General features: G+C 44.6%; 1 protein-coding gene across 1 annotated transcript in view; it reads right to left on the bottom strand.

The window, feature by feature from the left end:
- TOM1 (target of myb1 membrane trafficking protein) overlaps nucleotides 1-11,944 on the bottom strand; it is a 97,777-nt gene extending 85,833 nt beyond the window's left edge. The window contains exons 1-3 of the mRNA XM_077278802.1: nucleotides 11,778-11,944; nucleotides 249-333; nucleotides 95-173 (exon numbers count right to left, since the gene is read on the bottom strand). Coding sequence (XP_077134917.1) covers nucleotides 95-173; nucleotides 249-333; nucleotides 11,778-11,829 — 216 coding nt within the window. The 5' untranslated portion in view covers nucleotides 11,830-11,944. The remainder of the gene's footprint in view (nucleotides 1-94; nucleotides 174-248; nucleotides 334-11,777) is intronic.
- Nucleotides 11,945-12,449: the final 505 nt, after the last annotated feature.

Genomic DNA, 12,449 nt, shown 5'->3' with positions numbered 1-12,449 from the left:
CTCCAGCTCCGGTGGTCCCTGTCCTCTGCATATATTATCTGATGTCGCTGTGCTACAGGCTCCCTAAACAGGAGGGAGCGGAGATAGAACTCACCGTCAAGGCCAACATCACCTCCTGAAAGTTCTTATTCCCCACAATCCTCTTCTTTAGGGCTCTGATAGAATCTTTAGGCCTAAGAGAAAACACTGGCGTCATCGACTGGTCAAATATGTGGCATCACAGAATACGGGGAACTTGGTGTCATTACCCTTCTTCAGTCTCATTGATAATATCACATATCTCCATGTTCAAGGCCCAATCTTCAGAACGCAGAGATCCATCGGTTGCCTTTTCTGAAAAATAAAAAATATTTTTTTTTTTCAAACGTGGTTTTTTTTTTTTTTTTTTAAATAGTCTTAAATTCCTGCCTTAAAAACCCATATTGTGCACATATCATTAGGAAGAACCTGACAGCTCCCTGCCTCTTCTAAACTTACCTAGTTAAGTAGCGGTGTCGACTAGTTAGTCCAGTGTCAGATCTTGAAAGTTCACTCCTCTGGGTATGATTGGCATCCAGCATAATGACAATGTCACCATCGAGCCCCTATAAATCTCGGGGTATATGTGCAACGCTCGGCCTTCTCTGGTCATGCGCAATGGAGCTAGTTGTATGTTCCCCGACTTCACTATGTATGATAAGGGGGCAAAACATGGCTGAGATGAATTGCAGGGACCCTATTTTGACATTGTTGCTGTGCTGGATGAAAGCCCGGGGAGGTGTGCTTACAAGATCAGTCGGGGGAATTGACGTCTCAACAGACCAGTCCAAGATGATTTGCTTAGTTCATATAGAACTAAGTACATTGCAGATGACTGACTATTGTAAGGCAGCAATAGGGTTATAAAAAGCAATGGTGGCGGTTCAGCGGGTGTAGGGGAACTGACAGGCTCCCTAAAATCGAAGTCTATGGTTGTCAGAAACTGTGGAGTGCCCATCACAAACAGCTACTAATGGGGTGTTCTCATGTTATTAAATTAGCTTTTATCTTACATACTGTACAGCTTCTTTCTATTGAGCTCAGCCTGGATGAGTATTCGCAGTCGCTACATTCCAGGAGAGGAGTTAACTCCTAAGATCCAAGCCAACCCTCTCCAGCCCATTGATTTCTACATAGCAGTTAGATGCTCTCCTCATTCTCTAGCCCCCTCAGCTGCTGACTAGCTGCCATTACAAATCTTGCAAAAACAGCACCCACAACCTATAGCTTTCAAAGCAGTTCTCCTCAACATGGCTCTCATTTTCCTGAGCAGTGTGCTTGTTCAAATGCTGCTATCTCTGTATGTAAGTACTGTGATAACAGTATGGACTCCAGAAAAAAAATTTTAACAGCTGAATGTGTTACAAAGCTCAGCACAAGAACTGTCACTCAAGGAACAGTGCCCCCCAAACTCAGAAACCAAGAAATACGGAGACTGCAGAGCTGAGAGCTGCTGAATACACATGTCCTTTTAAACGGATATGACATGAGCGGTTTAATCTCTTATTATATAGATGGTAAATGGATGCCGTTACAGCCTTGGAGAGTGGGGTTAAAGGAATGTCGAATAGCAGCATTCATCAATAAAAAATAATGGCATCCATTTACCAGACAAGTCATGACAAGCTATGGCTGATGCCATGATAGCATTGGCAGCGGTCACCCCTACACTAAGTATCCAACCCAGCCTTTAAGGGTTAACATCCCAGGAGTCATCTGTTCCCTTTATTAATGTTATCGGCAGCTTTGCCAGTTTAGATAGGTGACCTTTAAATAGCACATCATCACATAGCACGCACATGGTAAGATCAGCCCATTTTATCCTGTGAGAAGCGTGCGATGCCTCCATATCATCCAGCGCAGGAATCCAGCACAACATAACTGATTAATACAGTCTGCGGGATTCCGCTGACACAGGGCGAATGGAAGGCATTGAAACCACTGTGGTTAACCCTACCACACCCCGTGCGGGAAAAAACTCCTTAATTTCCCTTTGACAAAGACTCTTGGACCAAGACATCTTTCCAAACTGACGCCTGAACTGGTGGCACCACCCAATGACATTCCAGGACCCCCATAGTCCCAGTTCCACATTATATTCTTAGAGATATGCAATGCATGGGGAGTGGATGAAGACATGTCAGAAAGCCAGAGACCAAAAATGGAGTAAACGGTTCCGGGTCCTCAAATATTAGAGAAAAAAATATGGGTTTAAAAGGTTATTTAAGAATACAGTAAAGCGACTAAGTGGTGGCCATTGGAGAGTACGCTATAAAAACAGTTAAAAAGCATCTGTCAATAGGTTCTTGCAACCACACCTGAGAGCAGCATGATGTAGGAGCAGATACCCTGATTCCAATGATGTGTCACTTACTGGGCTGCTTGCTGCAGTTTTGATAAAATAATTTTATTTCTGCTGAGCTAGCAGTTCTCTGAATGCTGAGCTCTGTATAACCCCGCCCACACCACTGATTGGTGGCTTTCTGTGTATACTGTGCATAGGCAGAAAGCTGCCAATCAGTGGTGCGGGTGGGTTATACAGAGCTGAGCATTCAGAGAACTAGGAGATAAAATTGTGGAAAGCAGCTCAGTAAGCGACATCTATGGAATCAGGGTCTCTGCCCCTACATTATGCTGCTCTCAGATGGGGTAGCAAAAACTTGGTGACAAACTCTCTTTAAGGCTGCCGTCACACTAGCAGTATTTGGTCAGTATGGTCAGTATTTTACATCAGTATTTGTAAGCCAAAACCAGTAGTGGAACAAATAGAGGAAAAGTATAATAGAAACATATTCACCACTTCTGCATTTATCACGCACTCCTGGTTTTGGCTGAGAAATACTGATGTAAAATACTGACCAAATACTGCTAGTGTGACGGCAGCCTAAAAGTGATTATCTCACTATGGGATATGCAATAAATGTCTGGGTGTGGGTCTCTGAGTTGGGACATTCATCTATCTCCAGAACATCAGCCCCCCATGCCGCTCCGGATCCCTTGTACTGACTATCGCCCAACGAACAGTGAGGGGAAGGTGGCGGTGCACGCGGTGGCTCTCTCCATTTACCACTATGGGAGCTATGAATACGCCATTGTATGACTATAGTCAGGACCTCTATGGATAGGGAAAGCCAGCAAATCTGCTGACACCTCTACAATCAGTCGTGGTTGGAAGCCAGCCAGAAGGGGGATAGAGGGACCCCTATTCTGGGGACAGGGGTGAACCTCCATCTACTGGGCATTTATGGCATATCCCATGGAAGCCACACAAGTCTCACATAAGACAATCCCTTTAAGGTTTATACCACCCAGAAAAAGACATGACCGACTGCTTGCTGTGTGAACAAGTGTTGAGAATATGTTCATATCCATTGATTCCACATCTATTTTTGGACTTAACCCAGTATCTGGATCCTTAACAGTCCAATAGTTCATCATTATGCGCCCCTATATGTGCCTGTGGTATATGCTGCTGCTTTGGAGGTGGTAGTGGCCCCCCGACCACCAGGGCCCCTGTGTAACTGGCCAGGTTTCACCAATGGTCTGTCTGCTCCCGTTTCCGGGTACACATTCACGTCACAGTGCCTTAGTGGTATCACTGTCCGATCACTGAAGGAAATTCTTAGGAAATATTTCTAGGATAAGTCCTTGCAGCTAAGAGCATCTTGTAAGTGATCTCAGGTGTAAGCGGAGCGTCCCCCCAGTCCCTGGAGCGTCCCCCCAGTCTGGTGCCGTCCAATGCACCAGTGATGGGAAGGCTTTACAAGAGGGATTAGAAGATACAAACGGGGTGTTATAAGGGAAGGTTCACCTCTTAACACCATATTACAGTTTACAAGGCACTAATCTATATGTTTAATAACCTTGTAAATGCACTTTGAGTTATAGTCCAGAGCCACATTCACACTGACGGTTACTGATGGGGGTTGTCTCTCCATATATACCGTAAGTGTATAGGGGAGGCCCAGGGGCGGTCATGTCATTGGTGAAACAGGGGCCCATTTTTACAAGCAGAGCAGGTGCAATTTTGCATCTTGGACTGAAAAGGGCCCATATATTGTTCTTGCATAGGGGCTCTCTTCTGCCTGGGTCTGCCAGTGGGGAGACCTATCAGTTTAAGGAATTGGGGCAGGGAGAAGCCAATGGAGACCTGCTGTAGACCACCGAAAAAGAATAATGCCTGACCGGCTTTTCAAAGTAGGCTGCAGCATTTCAGAATAACACATACACGGCTGCCATAACACCGCCAATGTCAGACTCATGTATTGTGGGCAGCATGAATCTCTTGACAGTTTCCCTTTTAAATCGGTTACCTCATAAAGAGATCCCATGGAAGTCACCATGTTGGTCACCTACTTCCTGACTGCCATCTATGAGCCATAAGGCTACATTCACACGACTGTATAAAAAATGGTCTGGTTTTCATCCAGAAAGAAAGGACGATTTTTCAGCTCAGCAGTGAATAAAATTTAGAAGACCACATCCAGTTTCCTACGTTACTAATCGCAATATTTCAGTAAAAATCGGATATCATGTAGTTGATGCGTGCGGGATCTGACTGACATTGGGCACCCATTGGTCAGAATGGGCGAGTCTCATCCAAAATATGGACGAAACTAGCGCATGCTGCCATTAATGACATTCATTCTGTGAAAACAAACTGTCACCTGAACAATCCCATATAATAACATTGATCTGAATGCTATCAATAAGGTGGTGTGAACACAGCCGAAGAGTGAGGCCGCAAATTAGAGCAGCTGCCCCTCAGAATGGCTGACGAGTGACACTATATTTCCCTGTCAGTGGTCGCTGCAGACCGGCCACAGATTCCCCAGGCGATATCAGCTGCTATAGCGCGACCACAATAAACTGGCTGATGGACCCGTTACACAGTGAGAAGTGGTCGCCGCTCTGTGGAGACCGAATCTGGAAATTCTGCCTCCATTCCCACTGATCTTCTTATACTGTATCTCACATGGTCACACAGCTTAGGCCTTATTCACACATCTATGTCCGTTTTTCATCCATTTGCATCCTGTTTTCTATCGACCATGTGTCATCTCTTTTCCTTGTAAGAAAAAAAAGTATGGAGGTTTTCTAATTGTCTCCTAGGTTTTTTGTGTGCCCACTTATTGACCATCTCCAGATCATGGGTCTGATGTCAATAGCCATACAGAAGACAAGACAAACACTGGCATGTGAATAAGATTTAATTCCTATTCCTTAAAGTCAAGTTTTTATCTTCCATGTATTTTTTAATGAATATTTTTGCCATTTTTTCTATATCATACACCATCTTTAAGGAAAACATTTTTTTTGTTTTTTCAAGAAGTGTTTTCAGCAGGCTCCTTATCATCAGAGGCATGACTACAATGACAGGCAACATCTTCATACAGAGCTGACACAAGATCCACCAATCACAATAGGCGATGTCATAGCTGTCCCTACTCCTCCCTCTTCCTTCACAGTTACTTTTCGGCACCCTCAGTATAGCCTTCAATTAAAAAGATTGATTCATTGTGGCTATGTACATGTGTTATTTCCTGAAACTAAAAGGAAGTTACACTTTAGAACAGCCCCAGTGGCTAATGATTTGCAAGATTTATTTTTTTATTTTTAATATAAATTGTGATATGCAAAAAAGTTACCAAAAATGATAAATAAATGTCCTGTACTTTCTATAATATACATTTTTATGCATTTCTATATGAGTTACCTGTATATACCAGTTGTGATATACATGATACGAGTACTGTAATAATATACGTAATATATGATAATAATAGCTTATTATATACTCCATGTTTTTCAAAAGAAAAAAAAAATGAATTTCAAAAATTAAAAAAAACAAAACTGTTTTCAATAGTGAAAGCTACTACGGTAATTAAATATTAATAACACAGCTCAGTGAAATTACTCATACAGTCCAGGAATTTGGAGAAAGCCGTGTGCTCCCATCAGAACTGTGTACAAACCATGTAACAGCGGCCCTGCAAGTAGCCAACACTCCAGATAAGTTCCTCTTATGAGATCACACCCCACAGTTAAAAACAGTGAAAATTCTTGTGAAACGACCTCACCATTGTGCAACTGGTTACACAACCTAATAAAGCTGAGCACTATGTGCCCATAACATTCAAAAACTAAGAAATTGGAGTGCTGACTTCAGAAATGTACAATTAATTAGCATCATTTTATTAAACACAACATTTATTTTATTAAAAAAATTACACACAATAAAAAAGGAACACATGGGCAAAAAAAAAAAATCAGTGTAATACACAAACCAGAGTTTTTGACAAATTATAAGAGGGGTGAAAATTTAATAGAGTAATTCTATATACCTAATTAATATGTTCACAAGCTAGCCAGAAAAGCAATGAACCAGCAAAGTGCATATGTATAAGGATAACTCACCAATCATAAGAGTCCCATAAGTTCATTAGCCAGTTGCAACAATATACAGGCAACGTGCATGTGCATGTAGATTACAGCTAAAAAGCTTACCCATGATAAAGTGCAAGTGCTGGATCCCAGGAGACAGCCCTGACACAAATTTGCTTTTTCACAGGGGTATATCGCGAAACGTGCATCGGGGCTGTCCCCTGGGATCCTGCACTTGCACTTTATCATGGGTAAGCTTTTACCCATGATAAAGGATTTTAGCAGGAAAAAAAATGAGTGCTGTAACAGAGGTGCATAATGGAAGTTCCACACTGTGCGATAATCATCAATCATAATACAACCCTTAAAGGGGATGCCCACCGCTGGACAACACCATAATAATAGCCCAGGGTTCTATTTAAATTCCCATAACCTATACTTATTTACTGGACCAGTGATGTGCCGCTGCTCTCAACCCTGTGTCTCCCACTGGTGATAAACTATGTCACATGACTACTGCAGCTAATCAATGTCCAGTGATCGGTTGCAGCCTTCACATTTCCACTGGAAGGAAGCTCTGCACAAATGTAAATGTGTATTGCAAAGTGCCAGTGCACGAAGAGTGAACACTTTATAATAGGCATGGTGCAAAAATTGCAACTTTTGTGGGTTCCTTCAGCTGTAAGCAGCAGTGGCAGTCATACTGTCCCTGTTGAAAGCAGTAAAGTGATAGGTCTCTATTCACTTCTGTTAAAGGAAAAAAAAATTACATGATGTGAATAGAACAATGGACACAAGTAGACAATCCGCCCCAAACTAAACTGCTGAACCCAAAATAATCTAAGCAGGCAATAAAGATAAAGAAGAATGCAATGGCTAGAAACAAACAAACCACTGATACTATGTGAAGATTAAATGTTTGCTTTTGAAGGTGCAGTCCTGAAGTGTGAACACTGCTCAACAATAAGAGAAAAGTACGAGGTCACCACATCCAATTTCCAGAATTTTGGACTTTATCCCTGCACATGGGGTGTATGAAATAAAAGGGAAAAAAAATTAAGCTGAGCAAAAAAAAACAAAACAAAAGATAATGTGGAAGGATGAGGGGTATCGGTGGGATAGGCGAAGACTATCTGATCGCTGAGGGTCCCACGACTAGAACCCCCCATCAATCCCGAGAACTGGTGCTCTGAAGAGCCACATGTGAATGGAGTGGAGGCTGATCTTGTGCACTGCTGCTCCATTCATCCTTACTGGAACCGCCAGAGATCGCCTACAGCTGCGCACGGCCGGTGTTCAGCACTCCCATAGGAATGGAGGAGCGACAGTTAGTCATGAGTGAACGTGCTGGGATAAGGTGTTATCTGAGCATGCTCAGCTGCTAACCGAGTATCTTTGAGTAATATGTTCGAGACCCCGCGACTGTTCGACAGCCACAACACATACGGGAATTGCCGAACAAACAGGCCACCCCTGCATGTGTTGTAGCTGTCGGACAGCAGTGAGACATGCAGCTGCGGGGACTCGAAAACAGTATTCGAGCACGCTGAAGATACTCTGTTAGTACATGAGCATGCCTGGATAACACCGTATTGGAGCATGTTCGCTCATCAATAGGGGCACTGTGCAAGATCGATCTCCGCCCCATTCAAAGCCCTGGTTTTTAGGATTGGTGAGGATCCCAGCAAACAGGAACTTATTATGAATCGGAGGCAACTTCAAACTTCAGAATATCCCTTTAAGAGCTATGTTTCCCGACACAGAGACTAAATGCGACTAAAGTTTTAATAAGTTCCAGTCAGTGTGGAATGTGTGACACTAAACTCCTGCGTTCACTTGCAGCGTATGTGAATATTAGTGATGAGCAAATATACTCGTTACTCGAGATTACCAGAGCACCCTCGGGTGACCTCCGAGTATTTTTTAGTGCTCGGAGATGTGAAATAAATGAAAAATAATGAAATAAAAAAATTGGAAACAAAAAGTTGATACCAATTCAACAGTTGATAATACTATCCCCACCCAGTTGGGGAAAAAAAGTGTTCAATATATGAAAATAATAATAATTTTAAAATAGTGTTTAGTGATCCTTTATGGTAAAAAAAAACAAAACATACAAATATGAAAAACTGTCACATTATTTTCCTGCCATTATCACCTGATAAATGAGAGTAAGAAAAGAACATAAAAATTAAACCTCACGCATCACAAAAAAAAAAAATGTAAAAAGTATTTAAAATATCTAAAAATAAGAACTTTTTTTTTTACAGCCATTTAAAGGGAACCTGTCACCCCGTTTTTTCCATATAAGATAAAAAAATACTGTTAAATAGGGCCTGAGCTGTGCATTACAACAGTGTATTTTGTGGACCCCGATTCCCCACCTATGCTGCTGAAATACGTTACCAAAGTAGTCGTTTTCGCCTGTCAATCAGGCTGGTCTGGTCAGATGGGCGTGGTGTCTTCCCCCAGATCTTGCTTAGTTTTCCGTTGGTGGCGTAGTGGTGTGCGCATGCCCAAGTCCAGAATCCTCTGCCAGGGGAGGGAAAAGAGCGCGATCTGCGCTATTTCCCTGGTGATCGGTGGGGGCGGCCATCTTCCTGTGGCAGCGTGCACAGATCGAGCGCTCTGCTGCCCGGGGCTTCAGGAAAATGGCCGCGGGATGCCGCGCGTGCGCAGATGGAGATCGCGGCGGCGGCCATTTTCCTGAAGCAGAGATGCGAACTCTGGGGGAAGACACCACGCCCATCTGACCAGACCAGCCTGATTGACAGGCGAAAACGACTACTTTGGTAACGTATTTCGGCAGCATAGGTGGGGAATCGGGGTCCACAAAATACACTATTGTAATGCTCAGCTCAGGCCCTATTTAACAGTATTTTTATCTCATACGGAAAAAACGGGGTGACAGGTTCCCTTTAAACTGGAAGAACGAAAATACCCCAAAATGTGTCAGGAATGGGGGGTAAACGGCCTGGTCCTTTTGTTACTTTTTACCTGTTATGTGTGTTGTGCCGACTTGTACGCGTCATAAACTAATAGCGGTTAAGGTACCGTCACATTAAGCGACGCTGCAGCGATATCGACAACGATGCCGATCGCTGCAGCGTCGCTGTGTGGTCGCTGGAGAGCTGTCACACAGACAGCTCTCCAGCGACCAACGATGCCGAAGTCCCCGGGTAACCAGGGTAAACATCGGGTTACTAAGCGCAGGGCCGCGCTTAGTAACCCGATGTTTACCCTGGTTACCATTGTAAATGTAAAAAAAAAAACACTACATACTCACCTTCTGATGTCCGTGAGGTTCCTGGCCGTCTGCTTCCCGCACTGACTGTCAGCTCCGGCCGTAAAGTAAAAGCAGAGCACAGCGGTGACGTCACCGCTGTGCTTTGCTTTACGGCCGGCACTGACACATTCAGTGCAGGAAGCTCTGAGTAGCAGCGCAGACGCCGGGGGATGTGACAGACATCAGAGGGGGAGTATGTAGTGGTTTTTTTTTACATTTACAATGGTAACCAGGGTAAATATCGGGTTACTAAGCGCGGCCCTGCGCTTAGTAACCCGATATTTACCCTGGTTACCATTGTAAAACATTGCTGGCATCGTTGCTTTTGACGATACACGCCGATCTGACGACCAAATAAAGTTCTGGCCTTCTAGCTCCGACCAGCGATATCACAGCGGGATCCAGATCGCTGCTGCGTGTCAAACACAATGATATCGCTAGCCAGGACGCTGCAACGTCACAGATCGCTATCGTTATCGTTGTAAAGTCGTTTAGTGTGAAGGTACCTTTACAAAGCAGCAGCACAACAACGCTCCGCACATAATAATCAGCTGTAGTGTATACTGTAAGGGTAGACAAAGTCCAAAAGTCTCTGCAGCAACCGGCACATGCAAATCCATCGCCAAGCAGCTGACATAATTACCGGCAAAGCCTCACAACAGCGCCGGGGCACACAATGACATACTGGGCTCTCTCCTGTGTGCGGTCTCTGTGGGTTATGGTGGGCCTATTCTAAGTTTTCAAGGTTTGATTTTTTTATTACCTTTATAATAGATTTTTGGGGCTAAGAGCTTATCCGAGCACGTCCACTCAGCACCAGACTATTGTATGAGTACAGAAACATCATAAAAAGTCCAATTACTCCATACAGCCAGTACAGTGCGCCAGGTCGGACCCTCGACTACAGCAAGCCCCTGTCTGGGAAAGACTGTGCCCGATGTGAGGCGGCACCTCCATCCTGGGACATAGCGGCACAGCTCTCAGCAGCCCCATAAGGAAGGCACGGAGCAGCGGGGGAGCAGGCGCCCTGTGCGCCATTCTAATGGGGGGGGCGGGAGTGTTGCGCCGATCAGTGCAGAACCTGATCCCCTGACCCAGGGATAGGGGATAACACCTAGCTCTGGCAGACGTCTTTAGAAATATGCTGGTTTAGGGAAAGAGGGAAAAAGAGAGACAAGTGCGGCGCTTCCTCTGAGCGTAAGGGAGGTTGTAACATCACTTGATAGTGCTTATTGTAGGTCTGTTCTTTTGGGGGATTTTTTGCTACCTGATGAAGGCTGCACTGTAGAAATAGCAGCCGAAACGCGTTGTACTGTATTTTAAAAATATTTTTTTTTTGTTTGTTTTGAGAAAATAAATGAATTTTTATTAACATTTTACACAGGAAGTGGATGCATTCAAAAACCCTGTAGGTGCTTAGCGCCACATTTGCTTGGAGTTTATTTTCCCTTTGACCTAGCTCTGGGAGACAAGACATGGGCTCCTATAAAGGATTCATTCTAACTTGTGACGTCCATCAATCATGTGACCGCTGCAGGCAATCACTGGAATGTGACCTCTGAGGCCAGAGCCTGTGGTGATGTGTGGAGATCTAGGACACATCCTGACGGCGGGATCAGTTGGGAATGTAGGTGGACACAGGCCATTATAGCGCTCCCTCCTCTGGGGTGAGAATTCCAGAACGCCCCTTTACCTACTGAGGTTTTTTTCCCCAGGTTTTCAGTTTTATTACAAGACAATCCCTTTAAGAGGCCACAAGCCTCCACCGGGCAGAGCACGGAAGGACAGTCACCTAACGACTGTCACATATTTCACAACGGGGAAGTGCAGAATGACTGACCCGCCCACCCGGAGAATCCTCTACACCTCATTGGTTACTCAGCCAGCAGAACAGGTACGTCTGTACACTGATTGGCCAGCCAGTTAGCTAGCTTGCAGTCCATTGGTCAGACGGGCCGTTTAAGTCAACAGTAATAGGCTTAGCCCCTATTGTTAAGCAACTTTTCATTGGCCGAATGGAAAAGAGCAAGTGGTCGTACAGCAATCACCGTGGCGCTGCACTGTACACGTCTATGCGCTCAGCACTCACCGATCCGCTGTCCCACCGGGGTCCCGAACGCGTTACCCAACAGGAAATCCATGCTTCCAAGCCGGAGGCTGCGGCGGCTCCTCCACACCAAGCAGCAGAGCTCGTGATACGAGGCGTGATCACATGACACCAGCCGACCTCCGTCCGCCACGCCCACCCCGTTACGTCGTTCTGTCACGCTGCCTGGCTCCGCCCCAACAGGAAACACGTGTCCAGCCTGCTGGAGTCAGTCAGTCAGTCAGCTGAGCCGTGCGTGGCTGTGCGGTCACGTCACACGGCGCTCACAGTCTCCGCCACTTTTAGTTTTTTTGTGTATTCGGCCCAGTGATGTCTACGTTGTGTCCTTTCTGCTTCCAGCGCTCTGTAAATAGACCTGTTAGTAGCAGTATACACTGGATCTCATGATTCATTGTAGTCATAATGGGTTCATCTGTTATCACATAATCCATGCAACACATTAGCATTTTTGTAATAGTACATTCTGGGTTATCTCTAGGTGAATAACTTTGAATGCACAAATACAATTAATTCTATGCACAAGTATGTGTGAATTATCTGCATGATGAACACGTCAGAGCTCAGTACCAATCTCTCAATCATAACTGCACCTTACAACTCTAAACCGTCACTATCCAGTAATAAGCTGAGAACGATGCGCTTGTGTATTCTGCC

The sequence above is a fragment of the Ranitomeya variabilis genome, chromosome 8 (assembly GCF_051348905.1).
Source record: "Ranitomeya variabilis isolate aRanVar5 chromosome 8, aRanVar5.hap1, whole genome shotgun sequence".
NCBI classification, from domain to species: Eukaryota; Metazoa; Chordata; class Amphibia; order Anura; family Dendrobatidae; genus Ranitomeya; species Ranitomeya variabilis.
This window is presented reverse-complemented; position numbering and strand designations above follow the sequence as displayed.